The sequence below is a fragment of the Anoplophora glabripennis genome, unplaced genomic scaffold (assembly GCF_000390285.2).
Source record: "Anoplophora glabripennis isolate ALB-LARVAE unplaced genomic scaffold, Agla_2.0 scaffold80, whole genome shotgun sequence".
In the NCBI taxonomy this organism is placed as follows: domain Eukaryota; kingdom Metazoa; phylum Arthropoda; class Insecta; order Coleoptera; family Cerambycidae; genus Anoplophora; species Anoplophora glabripennis.
Genome location: NW_019416401.1, coordinates 454,013 through 471,094, shown reverse-complemented (window position 1 = coordinate 471,094; position 17,082 = coordinate 454,013). Strand labels below are relative to the sequence as shown.

The 17,082-nt window shown below is 31.9% G+C and overlaps 1 protein-coding gene across 1 annotated transcript in view; it reads left to right on the top strand.

The window, feature by feature from the left end:
* Nucleotides 1-14,350, top strand: part of LOC108917592 (calcitonin receptor-like) — a 121,981-nt gene extending 107,631 nt beyond the window's left edge. The window contains exons 9-10 of the mRNA XM_018724282.2: nucleotides 6,655-6,872; nucleotides 13,844-14,350. Of these exons, the coding sequence (XP_018579798.1) occupies nucleotides 6,655-6,855 (201 nt within the window). The 3' untranslated portion in view covers nucleotides 6,856-6,872; nucleotides 13,844-14,350. The remainder of the gene's footprint in view (nucleotides 1-6,654; nucleotides 6,873-13,843) is intronic.
* The last annotated feature ends 2,732 nt before the right edge of the window (nucleotides 14,351-17,082 follow it).

Genomic DNA, 17,082 nt, shown 5'->3' with positions numbered 1-17,082 from the left:
TTCATCAATTCAAATGTTTCGGTAAAAGTTTTACCAAGTTTAAATCAAAACTTAATACTCTTTGTTCGATGCTCATTTTTGTATCGATGACACAAACATACTTTCTTCAGACAAAAACTCCGCTTCTATTCGTCCAAATGTCATGAAATTTTGACAGTACATCAGTGAGGGATCTACTGCCAATAGATCTCCTCACTAGAAATACCTATTTTTGAGAAGTCCTGTTGTTTTTTGCCTGTCTGCCACCCTATTGTCATGTCACATTACTTAGATGTACGCAATGATCAAGCACGTGGCTACAAAACTATTGGTCAACGAAACTGATCCTCTATTAAAGAATTATTTGTAAAATATAGTTGAATTTATTCTTAGAACTCAAAAATATACTATACCAGTTAAGAAACATATAAATAGCCAATCCTCTTTCAACGTTTAATGAGTACAAGGTGTCCGTATGTCGTTCTTTTTGTGTATTTTGCGCAGAACTTGACATTTTTGGAAGCGATTCTGCTTGGTTAAAGTATAATCTGTTACGTATTTTTATTTTTGAAAAATTAAGTAGATTTTGTCAGGAAAAAGACATTTTCTGTGTAGATAAAGCGCCCGTTTCATATAATATATCATAAAGTTTCATTAGGAAACATGTTCTGAATTAAAATTTATTTGCTTATTCCAAAATAAGCAATTGGTCTAGATGCTTTTTTGTAGTAAAATGAATGCTAAAACTAAAAAACAGATTATTTCCAATATTAGGTAGTCACTAGCGCAACATTTTTTTTCTTTTTAGTTTTCACTCTTTTCTAATTAGGTCCAAATGACACCTAAACAATACTTTATTTTCTGGTAAAAATTACTTTAAAAGATATCCATACTACAAATTTTCACACCCATATTAATCCAGAGAACGAAGAGAAAAATAGGATAAAACCTCCGAATACTTTCACATAGATCCAATTTTTATGAATATGTTATTATTTTTATGATTATATTTGGAATAAACCTTATTTCACCCTGTAGATGAAAAGTTATATATGCTCGATATGCGCTTCTTATTTTTAAGGGATAAAAACCACCCCTCATGCTAAAAAACTGAATAAATATAAAAATAGGTGTTATATAGAATAAAATCATATCTTAATATATAGAGTAAATATTGTTTTATATTGTGGGTTATAATTTATGTTATATTTATAAAGATTCAACCAAGAAAACCACCCTTAATGATAAAAATATAAAATTAATACTTTCTTTGACCTTAAAATGTTTTTATAGCACATATATTATAGATAGAAATCTGTTCAATAGTTTATGGTGTTATAAATAAATTATTACAATATTCAACCCTTAAAAAAGTACCCCTAATAACAAAATATTAAAAAAAATAGTTTTTAACAATTTGAAATGATTTGATAGTACAAACAGGATAAATTAAATTATTTTACCTGTTTATAATACAATTTATAATATATCGCATTGTTTTAATCCTTAAAAACCACCCCAATGACAAAAATTTTACTTCACAATAATCCAATAAACAATCGAAAATTATTTTTGTGTGCGTTATAAGTTTCTTTCTCTTGATTTACTTTAATTTATGCAATACTCAAAATAATTATTTCTCAATATTTTTTTTTTCAGTCATAATTACAAATTTTCAAATATAGTATATTATTTAACCAAAATATTAATATGCTCCGAAAATTGAAGTGGTAAGGTAGCATTGGTTTTTTAACGATAATTTCCTTAATTTTAAAGCTATTAAGACGATCGATTTTGGATCGTCTTAACGATTTTATGGAAAATATCGACAGCTAAAAGTACTGTAAAATTGATTATTTTTTATTGTGTTATTTTTAAGATTTTTGAGGTGAAAGAGTTTGAAAAACATAACCTTCGCCCTCAACTACAAACTTCTAGCAGCGAAAAATTAAAAAAAAAACAAAATATTATGTGAAAAAAAAATCAAAACTTTTGTACTCTTGAATATTTTTCGTATCTTTTTTATGTTTAAAGTTATTTTCAAAAATATGTAATTTTTTTTTGGAATTAAAAAAAATTTTTTTTAATCAAAACGTAATATTTTTAAAAATATGCATTCTAAACCGCTTAAACTTGTATAATATATTGTTAGCACATAAAAAATGTAAATTGTAGAAGAATTATCTTTAGTTTTAAAGCTCGTGAAAAATTCATCAGTTTTTGTTCTGATTTTTATCCGAAAATGAGAATTAACAGTTTTATTTTGATCATACTGTTAATTTTTAAGCTAATGACTTAAAGTCAAGTATATTTTAAGAATATTTTAAAGTACTTTAAAAAATGTTCTGTGCATTTTTCTTGAAAAATATATTTTTTTTAGTTATTTAACGTTAAATGCTTCCAATTTAGTTTCTGGCGGACATGAAATTATCTTCAACCAGCCGTATTTCAGCACCTATTGCACCTACATAAATTAAAAAAACTCAATCTTTTTCTTTTTCTATAAGCTTCATTTTCTTCGTGATGTTTTTACATTTTGAAAATGTACATTTTCAATCACCAATAACTCAAAAAATATTGACATCGAAAAATGTTCATACGATACTTTTTGCTTAAAATTGATTGCATTATTGCTTCCTGGGGTTATTTTCAATATTTTATTTTTCAGCCCCTAGAAGGGGTGGCTTCTACTCCCTGGGCGAAAGCGCACATCGGCACTATATAACTTTTGTTTCTTGAGCTATTTTCTTACAGTTTCATATTAATGGGTTTTATCCGAAAGAATTCGGAAGGGAAACCCTTGGTTGCCTGGACTAACAATGATCAAGCACGTGGCTACAAAACTATTGGTCAACGCAACAGATCCCCTATTAAAGAATTATTAGAAAAATGTAGTTATTTTTATTCTTAGAACTCAAAAATATACTATACCAGTTGAAAAACATATAAATAGCCAATCCTTTTCTAACATTTAATGTGTACAGGGTGTCCGTATGTCGTTTTTTTTTGTGTTTTGTCTTATTCTGCGTAGAACTTTGACATCTAGGGAAGCAATTGGTTAAAATATAATCTATGTAAATGTAAATGAAGTAAATCTTGACAGGAAAAAGATTTTTTCTGTGTAGATAAAGCTCCTGTTTCATATAATACATCATAAAGTTTCATTAGAAAACATGTTCTGAATTAAAATTTATTTGCTTATTTCAAATTTGGAAGCAATTGGTCTGGATGCTTTTTTGTAGGAAAATGAATGCTAAAAGTAAAAAACAGATTATTTCCAATATTAGTCAGTGCCGTTAAATTTTTTAAAGTCCTTACTCTTTCCTAAGTACTTTCAAATGACACTTAAACAATATTTCTGGTGAAAATGACGTAAAAAGATATCCATACTATAAATTTTCACACCCCTATAGGTATTTTACCACATTAGATACGTTTTCCGCGACATCTCATTGCCTACAGTGACACAACCAGTAACGTTTGTAATAAACATCAATTTTCCTCATAAAACCACCCCGAGGTGGGTCTGCCCTGAAAATGAAACCGTTGTACTCGGTACCTACGTGTCTGTAGCTGAAAGACATTATAAATAGCTGCGTCTCAGAGTTCAAGGATGCTCCTGCCCTATATCTGCAGAGTAAACTGTGACTGTGGACGAGGGGTATTTCGTCAGTCTTGGAGAATGACTGATATCCAGCTTTGCATACTAATCCTAGAAAACAGCGAGGACCGGCGCGAGTGTATCCCATGAAAATTAAAACGTACTTTACTGGAAATTCATCGCTCTGGACTGGCACGAAGCTGTGCGCCCAACCGGCAAATAATATACTTAATGAGTAGTTTAATATTCAACAGTTTCAGTGAAATATTATGGTAGTTTTCATAGACATGCAAAATGTCTCACGCTCGTTAGATTTAGGTATAATAATTCTACGCAAATATTTTCTTTGTTTATTTGGTCGTGAAGTAAAGGTAGAAAAATTGTTTTTGACAATTTTAAAACAGCAACTTTACTGAGTATAAAAAAATAGATTGATTTTCGAAACATCTACATGGTACGGCGCATTAGTGTGTCGAAGTACGATATCTCCTTTATTATGAAAGTTATTTACAAAAGTTATAGCCAACTTAAAACTGCACATTTTAAAATTATTTTTGTATAAAGGGTGTCCCATTTTCAGCGTACAAAATTTTACCAGGGTGTAGACCAGGCCAGAATAAGATTAAAATTCTTATAAAATATTTTTCTGCCATGCACTCTCACGGAGTTACAGGGTGTTGTTTAGAAGAAAATAATAACAACTTTCCGCAATAACTCAAAAACCCTTTTAGGGATTTAAGTAATTTTTGTGTGAAGTGTATATCTATTAAAGGTCATTAAAACTACATGGTGCTGATTTCGATCTGACGCCAGGGGCGGCCTAGGCCAACTAGTCCTCAAGGTTATGTCTTCATAACTTTTGCATATCCTAATTTTATATAATTGGATTACGTTTACCTGAATCTGCAATCGATTCTGAACAAAAAATGTGCTCTTGTTTCATAGCTCAAAAATGAACCGTCTTCGAGTAAATTGGGTCTAAAGTTCGACTGCATTAGTTCGTAAAAAAATATTTATCTATTAATTGTTATCTAGTAGGTACCTGTCATTATAATAAGCAAAGCTGTTTACAAACGTACATGTCAAAAACTAATTACAGTACTCGAAGTTACTAGAAATTAAGTTTACAAAACAACAAGATTATGAAATTATTATGAAATTTTTGAAAACAGAGTTTTGGCTCGCCCTATATTCAACTGTTACAATAATAAAGAAATAACACTTTCTCGTAAAACTGTACCAATATCAAAAAGTGATGCCTTCAAAAAATTATGATTAAGTTGTTCTGTCTAGGGTATACAGGACGCTGAAATTGAAATGATTCTCGTATACAATTGACCATAACTTTTAAAATACCCTGTATAACATAATTAAACCATATATGCCAACGTGATATGTTATTATTGTCACGTTAACGTTAATTGTTTATAGTCGACGTGAAATTTTGTTGAAATTTTAATCTCCCGTCAATACTGTTCAAAAACTAAAAAATACATGTAACAATAGCAGTTTAAGAAAAAAAAATATTATTATTCTAGCTAACAAAGCGTTCTAACTTTGAAAGTAATTTTTTTCTTAATAGTCCACATTAAAGAGAGGTAATTAACACCAGCAAAGTGCCGTATTTAACTTTTTAAAAACCAGAACAAAGTTCTTTAATTGTAAAAAGTTGAAGGAGTTAAATTTTCATTAGCATGAAAATGGGGCAAATTTCTAACCTAATTAAATACAAAAAAAAAAGAAGAAAAATTTCCACCTCATGCTTATTTGTAAGGTATTTACTTTTATGAAGATTAACTAACGCGGTGAATTTCTTTATAATTAATACACTTGCTGCTCACTCAACTAATTTCAGTGAATTTATAGATTTCACGTAAAAAACATGTTTTTATCTTGTACTAGAATTAAATTTTAAAAATCCAACAAACATAAAGTGGGCAGGATTGAAACAATTTCATTACAATCAAATAGTTATAAAACAAAAGCCCACCAAACTACTTACTGATGACTAGAGAGCGGACAATGTGTGTCTTTAACCCGAAGAATAGGTCAAATTTTGGTAGAGATGTGTACGCGTTCAAATATGTATTGTGTATAAACTATGCAAAATATAATTATTATGTATAGCAAATATATCGTATTATCCTCGCGAAGATTTATTTAAAATCCATAAATCATGTGAACAGGTTAAATAACGAGAAAATAATTAAGTTAATTTAATTCTAAAGAAATGAAATGACACTCGCGCCCATCTCTAGTCTATCCGTCGACATCGGTTGCGTTTATCGAATTCCTATTGGTCAGAATTCAAACTGCAACCCTGTTATGAATGGAGCGTGAGTTGGACTATTCTATCATGTGCGTCGTCTGAGGATATTCGTTACATTGACTCCTAATTTCCAATTAAAAGAATGACACTATTTTTAACCGAACTTCATTTAATAAATATGTAGTATACAATTTCTGATTTTCTAAATATTTTATAACGCCTAAAAATGTATGTACCGTGGAATTTTCGTGAATTATCACGTAAATTTCCGATGTGTATCCGACACGCCACTGCGTCATGGATAATATATCTAGGTTTATGAATAACATATCTATGTTCAACGTTAAAGACACAAATTGTCCGCTCTCTGCTGATGACAAAGGTTGTCTCTCTCTTTCTCCCAGATGATTTAAGTGTTCCACAAATATGGCGATATTGACTCGAGAAATTAATATCAGTTACAGGAAGTTATGACGCTCTTCTTTACAGACTAATTGGAACCGTTCGCTCCACCTAAGAAAATCATATATACAGGGCTTTAGCGATATATTCTGCCAAACTTTAATGATCGCAAATCATTAGAAAATGTTCCTTAAACATACAAATATGCTTAAAGTGTCACATTAATCAAAATCTCTCTTAAGATGTAGATTAATGGTTTGCACTACTGATTTGCACGCGGGAATTTACCACACTCGCGCAAGCGCTTGTTCGTCAAACAACTGTCTCATAGCGCCTTCTTATACCCCTAGATATCCATTCTTTTTCTTTCTCTAGTATTTACGTTATCACATTTCTTTCTCAGGGATTGTGTTGCTCCTGTCTCTTCTGCTTCGCCAACCAAGACGTCCATCAAGCTCTGAAGGGCTTCGTGCATCGAAGGATGTACCGAAGCGGCCGCTGGAGCAACTACCATTATACTGGAGCCGTGGACAGTGCTGGGGTGTACGTGGTGAACGGTAATAGTCAGAGCCGCAGGAAGTCCACAGACACGACGCGACTTTAAACAGAAGACAGGCAATGGTAGGTTGAAGAAAAAAACTGGGTGATTCAGTTGATTCTCATGAAAATAAAGGGCGTAACTTTGATTAGGGTGATTTATACCTTTAACCATTAGAAACATAAGTTTATTTTCTAAAAATGAAGTAATACAAAAATGTCATATCTCATCAGGTGTATCGATATAACGTTGCTCTCCTAAACTAGGGTCATTGTCAGAGATCATTGATAGTGAGTTTCAAAAAACTAAACACAGTGCTTCAATGGTGGCACTTTTTTCTTAAAATCATCCAAGAGGCCACCCTCTTTATTTAGTCCAGTCGGCAGAGGCCGAAAAGTTACTGTTGGTGACATTTCCTTGATAACTCGGAAATAACTACACAGAAATACTTTAAATGATGAGTACAATAACAGGCTAATTTGTTGACAAAGTATTTTATCAGGAAAAAAAGTTATTCACAATTTAATCGTGGAAAAATTTTTTTTTAGTAGTTTTCTTTAAATAACTCAGCGAGATGACTTTGTACGAAAAAATGCCTAGGACATGATTTTGTTCGTAATAAAAATGGCTACAAAATGGCGGTGGTCCGATTACGAAATTTGCAATAACAAAGCATTGAGATTAAAAAACGGTATAAAACGTAATTTTTTTGAAGTTGCTGTAAAAATGTCAATTATAAACAAAAAGTGATAAAACTTTTGAAAACTATAGTTCAATATATATGACATTAAAGCCGAAATTCAGGATAGCAAAACTTTTTGTTCTATAAGGTGTTATACATTCATCGGGATCTGAAACTCGAAACTTTGCCAAATTTGTTCGAAGCTTTGCTGACACTTGAAATTTGGTACACACATAGTGTAAATATGCAGAAACCAAAAGCAATTTGCAAAATTCAAGTATCTTCATTTTTGCAGTTTTGGTAATGTTTTATACGTCACCCTAGTTTTATACGTCACCGTTTTTTTTTAATTTTTGGAAAAATATATATGTATATTTATAAAATATTCCATCACGTTAGATTAACCAGCACAATTACCTACAATTAAAAAAGTAAATAATTTTCATCGTTTAGATCCTAAGCTACTTAACATTTTGCGCCTGTTAGCCGTAGTGGTACATTATTCAACATATTGACATAAAACAAAATCGTACGTGTGGGGTAAACCTTTAACTTTTCATTTTCTAGCGCGAGCTCCACTCTTCGGCGCTTGAATACTATTAGAAATATGCAACAGTAAATTTAAACAATTGTTTACTTAAAGTTAAAGGTTTACCCCACACGTACGTTTTGGTTTTATGTTGATATGTTGAATAATGTACGAGTATGGCTAACAGGCGCAAAATGTTAAGTAGCTTAGGATCTAAACGATGAAAATATATATTTTTTTTAAATGGTAGGTAATTGTGCTGGCTAATCTACTGTAATGGAATATTTTATAAATATACATAAATATACGGCCAAAAATTAAAAAAACGGTGACGTATAAAACTAGGATGACGTATAAAACCTTACCAAAACCCCAAAAATTAAGGTAATTGAATTTTGCAAATTGCTTTTGGTTTCTGCATATTTACACTGTGTATACCAAATTTCAAGTGTCAGCAAAACTACAAACAAATTTGGCATTGCTTCCAGTTTCAGATGCCGATGGATATAACGAGCGTTCAAATAAAACGTGGTCGAAGTTGGCTCTGACACATTGGACGTAGGGAGTAGCTTATAGCGACCAACTTAACCTCATTTCTCAACGAGCTGTATAGCAGCTGTCAGTTTCAATAACGTTAATGACTATATAACTTTATTTTAAAGAATAATCGTGATAACAATAACAAACAATTAAAGGAGCTGCGGAAAGTGTCCCCCTCCTTGTTATAACAATAAATTAAAGCAGCTGCTGAAAGTGTCCCCCTCCTTGTTCCTAGCACAATCAGGAATAGGCAGTTCAAAAATAGTGTTTTTAAGGTAAGGCCACAAAAAGAAATCACACGGCGAAATATCACATGACCTCGGTGGAAATTCATGTTCAGCATTGAGACTTATTAGTCGATTTTGGAAAACTTCCCTCAACATATTCATCGTCTCGCCTGCCGTTTGTGCCCTTGCGCCATCTTGTTGAAAGTAAAAGTTTGTAATTTCGTTTTCTTCCAGCTGGTTAACAAAAGCAGCGATAATTTCTTCTCTATACCTTTGCGCAGTAAGAGTACCATTAAAAAAAATAGGTCCATAAATCCTCCTTCGATTGAGAGCACACCAAACTCCAATTTTTCGAGCGTGTAGAGGGCCCTCGACAAAAAAGTTATCTGGTTTTTAAGAAGACCACATTCTCATATTCTGTGAGTTTACGTAACCACTTAAATGAAACCAGGCTTCATCAGAAAAAAGGTGATATTATGAAGTTCACCGTAGTTGTTTAAAAACCATTCACAAAATACAGCCCGTCGCGGAAAATCAACTTTATGAAGTTCTTGCTGACAAGTTAAAGATAGGAGAACAAATGCAAATCTTTTTTTAACACTGTGTGGCAGGTACCGACTGATACTCCCACCATTTGTGATAAAACACGTACAGAAGTTCTTGACGCATTTTCCATTATTTGTTGGACATTTTCTTTTAATTCTTCAGTCCGCTTTTTAGGTCGGCCGCTTCCTTCTTTTCTTGTTACACTGCCCGTTTCACGAAAAACATTAACACAACGCTGAACTGCACTTTGAAAAATTTTGTACTCAACAACGCCGGGAAATTGATTTTGAAATTCTATGAAACATTCCTCAATAGAATACTTCCATATTCCATCAATCTTGCGTCCATTTCTAAAGTAGGACTCTATGATAAACACTTTTTGTTCTTGAGAAAACACCATTTTAAACGCTTTTTAAAACGAAAATATTCAAATTGATAGCGGCGATAGAGCGCTTTGACAGATGACGTTTAAGTTAATTTGCTATACACTACGCCCTACGTCCAAATTTTCAGAACCAACTTGACTACGTTTTTATTTGAACGCTCGTTATAAAACCTTATAGAACAAAAAGTTTTGCTCTCCTGATTTTCGACTTTAGTGTCATTATTGTATATATATTGAACTATAGTTTTCGAAAGTTTTATCACTTTGTTATTGCAAATTTCATAATCGGACCACCGCCATCTTGTAGCTATTTTTATTACGAACAAAATCATGTCCTAAGCATTTTTTCGTACAAAGTCATCCCGCTGAGTTATTTAAAGAAAACTACTAAAAAAAATTTTTTTTCACGATTAAATTGTTAATAACTTTTTTCCTGATAAAATACTTTGTTAGCAAATTAGCCTGTTATTATACTTATCATTTAAAGTAGGCCTGTGTAGTTATTTCCGGGTTATCAAGGTTTGACACAGGCCGAACCTCTACCAACTGGACTAATTACCTTTTCGTTAAGCTGATTTTTTATTACGATTATTTTTAAGTAATCTGCCAATTACTTTTTGTCTTGAAAATTGTATAGGCTTAAGCAAAAATCGCGTCACTCTGAGGATTTGGCCCCAATCAAATTTGCCACTTCTTAGTCGGCTCCAATAGAACGCCACAAAGTGAATATAACAATCCCTGAGACTTGGAGAAACCTTTTGAATAAAACATTATGCTAAAGAGGCACAGAGGTTATTAATGCATCTTTCAGTTTACCCCGAACAGAAAGCCATTAATTCGTGGTGGAGGATGAAGTCATTTAATGGAAAATTTTGATTTATTGTTTTTTTTTTCACGAACTTTCAACCAAATTCATTTTTAGGATATCCAGTTTTGAATATAAATAATAAATTTGTGTTAAAGTGAGCGCAAATACAGAAAGATCGATGTAATTTCAAAGCCAGAAATTGGAATTATAAATAACAATGATACATTACAAGAAATATTATAAAATATACAGGATGTCCTATTAATATTGTGAAAAAATTCCGGAGGAGTTTCCTTGACCAACTGACTCACTCCTGTTGATAATAAGTAAACATATGGGACGTCACTCCTTTTTCTTAGGTGTCATATTTTTTTCTAATTATGCGATAAAAATACTACTTTTTTTGTCTCTTTACTTTTTTTGATACCTAGCTTCGTTTTCGAGCAAAAAATTAATAGCTTAAGTGTGTGATTTTAATAAGTACTTGAACTCTGTAGTTGTCAATTCCTGTTTGTCAAAACGAATTACTCAAATAGTGAAATGTGCGATATGCATTTTCTTTATGGCCTTGCCAACGGTAATGCATTAGCCGCCAGGCGCCTCTATGAGCAGAAATACCCTAATCGTATAATTCCTCATCATACTATCTTCACCCGCCTTCATCAACATCTTAGTGAAACTAGAAGTTTTTGAAAACTTACCGCAGAAAACGGGCAACTCCGCACAGCAATAACCCTACAATTGGAGGAAAATGCACTTCATGAAATTAAGGACACTCCAGCAACAAGTACCAGACAGATTGCTAGAAACTTAAATGTAAGTCGTTCTACAATTTTCAGGATTTTACAAAATAATCTTCTACACCCTTATCACATCCAACCGGTTCAGGCACTTTTACCGACTGATTTTCCGTTAAGATTAGATTTATGTCGATGGATACGACAAAAGATTGGGGAAAATCCTCAATTTTTAGCAGAAGTACTATTCACGGATAAGGCGAAATATATGAGTCGGAATTGTGGGAGACCACTTATAGGCCCATTTTTTTACCACCATGGCTTACTGGAGATGTTTATCGCCGTTTTCTTGACGATGAATTGCCCATACTTTTGAAAGACATCCCATTGCCATTAAGGTTGCAAATGTATTTTATGCACGATGGTGCTCCACCCCATTTCAGTTTAGCTGCACGTGAATATTTGAACAATATCTACCCAAATCGCTGGATAGGTCGAGGAGGCACTCAACCCTGGCCCCCGAGGTCTCCCGACTTAAATTCGTTGGATTTTTTCCTTTGGGGTCACCTCAAACATTTGGTTTATACGGCTCCAGTGCAAACCATAGACGAATGAAGAAACCGCATAGTCGCATCCTGTGAAACAACTAGACACAGCCGGAATATTTGAACGGGTTCGCCAATCAATGTGTTGTAGGATAGACGCCTGTATTAGAGTTGAAGGTGCATATTTTCAACAACTGTTGTAAATACTTAAAAACACACCGTCTGCGATCAATGTAAGAATCCTATTACGTACGGTAAAAAAATCGCACAGTTTTCCTAGCAACCGCCTAGCAACGGTCAATACAATACTGTTTGTATTGACCGTTGCTAGGCGGTTGCTAGGAAAACTGTACGATTTTTTTACCAAGCTGTGCGATTTTTTTTACCGTACGACGTAATAGGAATCTTGCATTGATCGCAGACGGTGTGTTTTTAAGTATTTACAGTAGTGGTCGTAGGTAAAGTATAGTACGTAATACGTGGTGTAATGCAATTACGCACTCATAGAATTACGCACTCGCCGCTACGCGGCGTCGTGCGTAACTTTTCCATTCGTGCGTAAAATGCTTTTTACAACACTTATTACGTAATATACTATTTCATATCATTGCTGTTCGTTAAATATTTTTTCTTATGTTTCTGTTAATATTAATTATTTAAAAAAATATTAATTACTTAGTTATTTTTTCTCAGCTTGTTACATTGTTTTTCCTTCAAATGTATCGTTAAAGTTGATTAGTAAATAACAAACATACCAAATTTCAAAAAAATCGGAATTAGGGTTCTCCAGATATTAGTAAAAACCTTGTATTTTCTCTAAATTTCAACACCCCGTATCTCCGAAACGAAGCATTTTTGGGCATAGGTTTATAGGAACTTTCTTTCTTATTTTTGGTCAAGGAAACTGCCCCTGAATTTTTTCGCAATACTAATGGGACACCCTGTATATAAATTATGAAATATAAAAAAGTAAATATAATATTTTAAATTCTCGTATTTTTTAATTACACCAATCCTACAGGGTGTCCCACGGTGACGAGACATTAGACATATTTCAGAGACTACTTCAATTTTAATTTTGAAAATTTGGGCAATAATGTTTTCGAGCATGCTCTTCTCAACTAAAATAATTACGTCCACCTAACGCTTCCGGTTATACCGGAAGTTGACGTCATCTTCGTTATTTTAAATGGAACACCCTGTATAGTATTGCAATTTTAGATTCTACGTCAATTTTTAGGTGAACTTTCATAAAGGTTTCTTATTCTTAAAGTTAACCGTTTTTAATATATTTAATTTTTTTCAAAAAAAATTAAAAAAGCACTGCCTAATTCAAAAAAATTTATTTTACAACAATAAAGTTTATAGGGGACATAACTAAAACTCTAAGCTTCCCTGCCATAATTTCAAAATGACTTAATTTCGTACAGGGTGGTAGAAATTTAACGCCGAATTTAGTCAACTTTAAACTATCTTAACTTATTTTAATTTAATTTTGTTCTCTTTGGTTCCTAATGGTTCCCTATACTTATCTCTTCTATTACTATTTACTGTTTTTCGTGCAGCCAAGTGAGCCTCAAATTTCACGTAGAATCCTAAAATGCTTTAATATCTAGGGTGTTCCATTTAAAATGAGAATGTTAATGTCTACTTCTGGTATAACCAGAAGTGCCATAAAGTTCAAAATATTTTAGCTGTCTTGGCCTTACTACCTCTTCTAGGTTGTCAAATTTTCAGATTTAGCGGATCAGTACTTTCCGAGATATCGATAGTGACGATTCCTGATGGGACAGTCTTATAATGTATGATATTTTCTTTAAATGTAACGTACACAATTGGTATAATCTACTGTAATATTAAATTCATCAGAGGAGTCTGATAAAAAATGATGGTTTATACGTAAATTCAATAATTAATTTGTCACATTTGTAATGAAAAAATAAGGGAAACGAATACAATTAGTTCATATTTTCACCATTTTTCGAGTTTAACCATTTTAAATTATTATTGAAATTGCATGTTAAAAGTTGCTAATACTTTATTTCATTTTTACAGTCATGGCAAGTTTTGGAGAGCAGTTACTTCCTGGACAAACAAAAACCCTTTTTACATGTATATATTTTAAGGATTATTCTTAGCCGTAAAGATTTATAAGCTATTTATTTTTTATTATGATAATAATATTTATTTATTTTGATTAAATGTGTAAATACATTGTCGTATTGTTAAAAATAATAGGCCGTTTTGGCAGCATGTACCTTTGACAAACCCAAACATATTAACGACACACCCAACTTTTAGTGTTACAAAATCCAGACTACTGCCAAAATGGCCTATTATCATTGTAAATACATTATTGTATTGAGATAAATGGTATATTCGTAATAGGCGTAGATCTTAGGTGATTCCGAAATAAAATGATGTAATATTTTTTAATTCACCTCTAGACCAGCACTCTTACTGTATTTCGTTGGGCAAATTTTAAAAGGGAGAATTAAGACGCTTACAAACTACTCCTCATCGAAATTGATGACATAAATTTAAGCATATCTTTGTATCTGTACCGTGTATGTACGAAATAAAGTCATGTGAATATCAAAACGTCTTTCTTTTCAACGGTGTCCCTTCCCTACGCAGAAGTCATCAAAACAGGTACTTCTCTGCAAAAATATGAATATACAGGGTAATTCGTAAGTTAAATTTTCAGTTGGCAGTCACCTAGCTGCAAAATATTTTTATGTCCTAGATCGCTAAAGTCTTTTTCGTTCTAGAATATAAATAGTATATTATGTTACTAGGAGTAGAAGGCGATCATTATGTGTTGAGCCCAAAAGTTTGCTCGCCGAGGCGTTAGCCGAGGCTGAGCAAATTGGGCAAAACACATAATGAGCCTTCCACTCCGAGTGACATATACTATTTTTTCTACAAGCGTGAATATAAAAAATTACTAATTTTGAAAATCTATAGCGGATAACGCGATGTTCAATCTCAGCACAAAATAAAATCAGTAGGTAGGTAATACTATTTATTTTATACATTTTATACATTTTATTGATTAATTAAACATGACAGTTTTAACCACTTTATTCATGAATAAAAAAACAAATGTAACAATTATTTTTCTTTAATTTGAATTAAACGAATAAACATCTAAATTACCTACATGTCTATCATCAAACTTTATTTATTAACATGAATATTAAATGTGCAATTTTGTATGGTACAGTTGTTGATATTTAAAGCGCTGCTGGCTGTCTTTTTTTCAAAGTTTACAGTTCTGTCGTTGAATACGTTACTTGTAATAAGGTTCTCAGTTTCAGTGTTAACAATTGTACCATTATTAACAGAAAAGTCTTCGATTAAATTATTTTCAGGATCAATATTTACAGTTTCGCTTGATGTACTTGGTTCATTATACTCTAATGGGTTTAATATTTTCATCGCTATCTGTTTCTTATTGTTTACAGAATCTTCAATGTATCCTTCAGCGACGCTGGTAGATTTCCATCCACCATGTCGCTTTAGGGTTGTAATGTCTCCACCATTATCAACTAAGATAGTTGCCGAGGTTCTTCTAAGGCAATGCCCCGTATATTCATGTGGATTTGGCAACCTTAAAAATGATGCAACATCTTTTGGCACTTTTGAAATTTTATGTATGCCCATTACAACACGATGACAATGGCCATTTTGATATTTAATAAAAAATCTATCAAAAGTTATGTCTTTTGGCCGAAGAGTAGCATATTTTCTGTATAAATTTAAATAAAACTCTCCAATTATGGTAAATGAACGATGTTTTTTAGTTTTTGTATTGGGAATATTTACTAATATTATATTTCCCAAATCTTTTACATCATTAACTTTTACTTGAATGAGTTCATCGCATCTACAAGCTCCTGTGACTCCAAATATTAGTGCAACCTAAAAAATATAGAATTATTAATTTTGTAACAATAAAAAAAGTTGGAAAATGCAAGGAAATTCTAAAACATGACGTAATTTTAAGACATCTATATTTATGAGTTTTTACAACATTCTTCCAATGAGCTATCTTTATTTCCGAAAATTGTTTATTATTCTCGTAATGGATACTATAAAATAACTTGAAGTTTACAAATTATAACAAAATTTTGTATTACAAATATAAAAAGGTTAAATATATATCTACCTATAATTTAAAAAGTACATACCTTGGTTGCTAAATATTTATCATCAGGTGCTTTATTCAGGAATTCGTCAAATTCTTTTTTAGACAAAACTTTCGACTTTTTTGGTTTATAATTTTCACCTTGTCGTTTCAAAAATGTAATTAATTTTGAATATTTCTCAATATTTACATTGTGTTCTATGTTTAATTTAGATTTTACCATTGAATATTGCGCCCATAAAGTTGAACTTTTCAGTGTTCTGGATAATCTTGTAAAATATGCTATCATCACATTTTCTGAATAAATATGTGCATTATTTTCTTTTGCCCAATTTATGAATTTATCATAAGCATTTTCATAAATTTTTCTCGACTTTGTTGGTATAAGTGTTGCCACTGATGTATTTGCAATTTCCAGTAATTCTGGTGGTGTGCACTGCATTTCTTCAGACATTTTAAAAACGACCCGACGCGACATCAAATTTCAACTGACACTTAATGAAACGTCAAAGCTTCTTGAATCTTTAATTCGTTGCTAGGATACTTACCTACACATTGTTACATTTTTTTACTAGTTAAAAAATGAAAAATATTTGTACTAGTTAAACAATATGCTGCTTCTAAAGGAGGTGTTGCACTATATAATATAAGTATTATTATACGCTTGAAGAAAAACAAAATAATTTGTAATTTTTATTGCAGTTTTCGAAAAAACATTGTTTGCAAAATAACTGTTCTCGAACTTTATGATCTGGGAAATTTCCATGATTTGTTCTTAATTTGCATATTGTTTTTATAAATTGTTCTCTCTACATTAATTGTTTTTAAACTGGGGTTATTTATTCGGATTTGAATTAATTTCTTTGTATTTCTTACTTTGGATGCTTGTTTTTCTCCGCTCAATGTTCCAACGTCAATCTTTAAGTTTTATGAAAAATGTCTTCCTGAGATATCTGCTAACCAGACATTGCCTTGAAATTAGACTATTTCGCCATTCCATCTACTATCTATTGACAATTATAGAGCTGTATTTAAATTTTGAAAATGCTTTCCTATGTACCTGCTTGTACTGTCATTGGTGATTGATCGAACGTTCTTGAAGTTCTTACAAGATGGAAATTGTATAGACAAGTTTGGCTTGTTT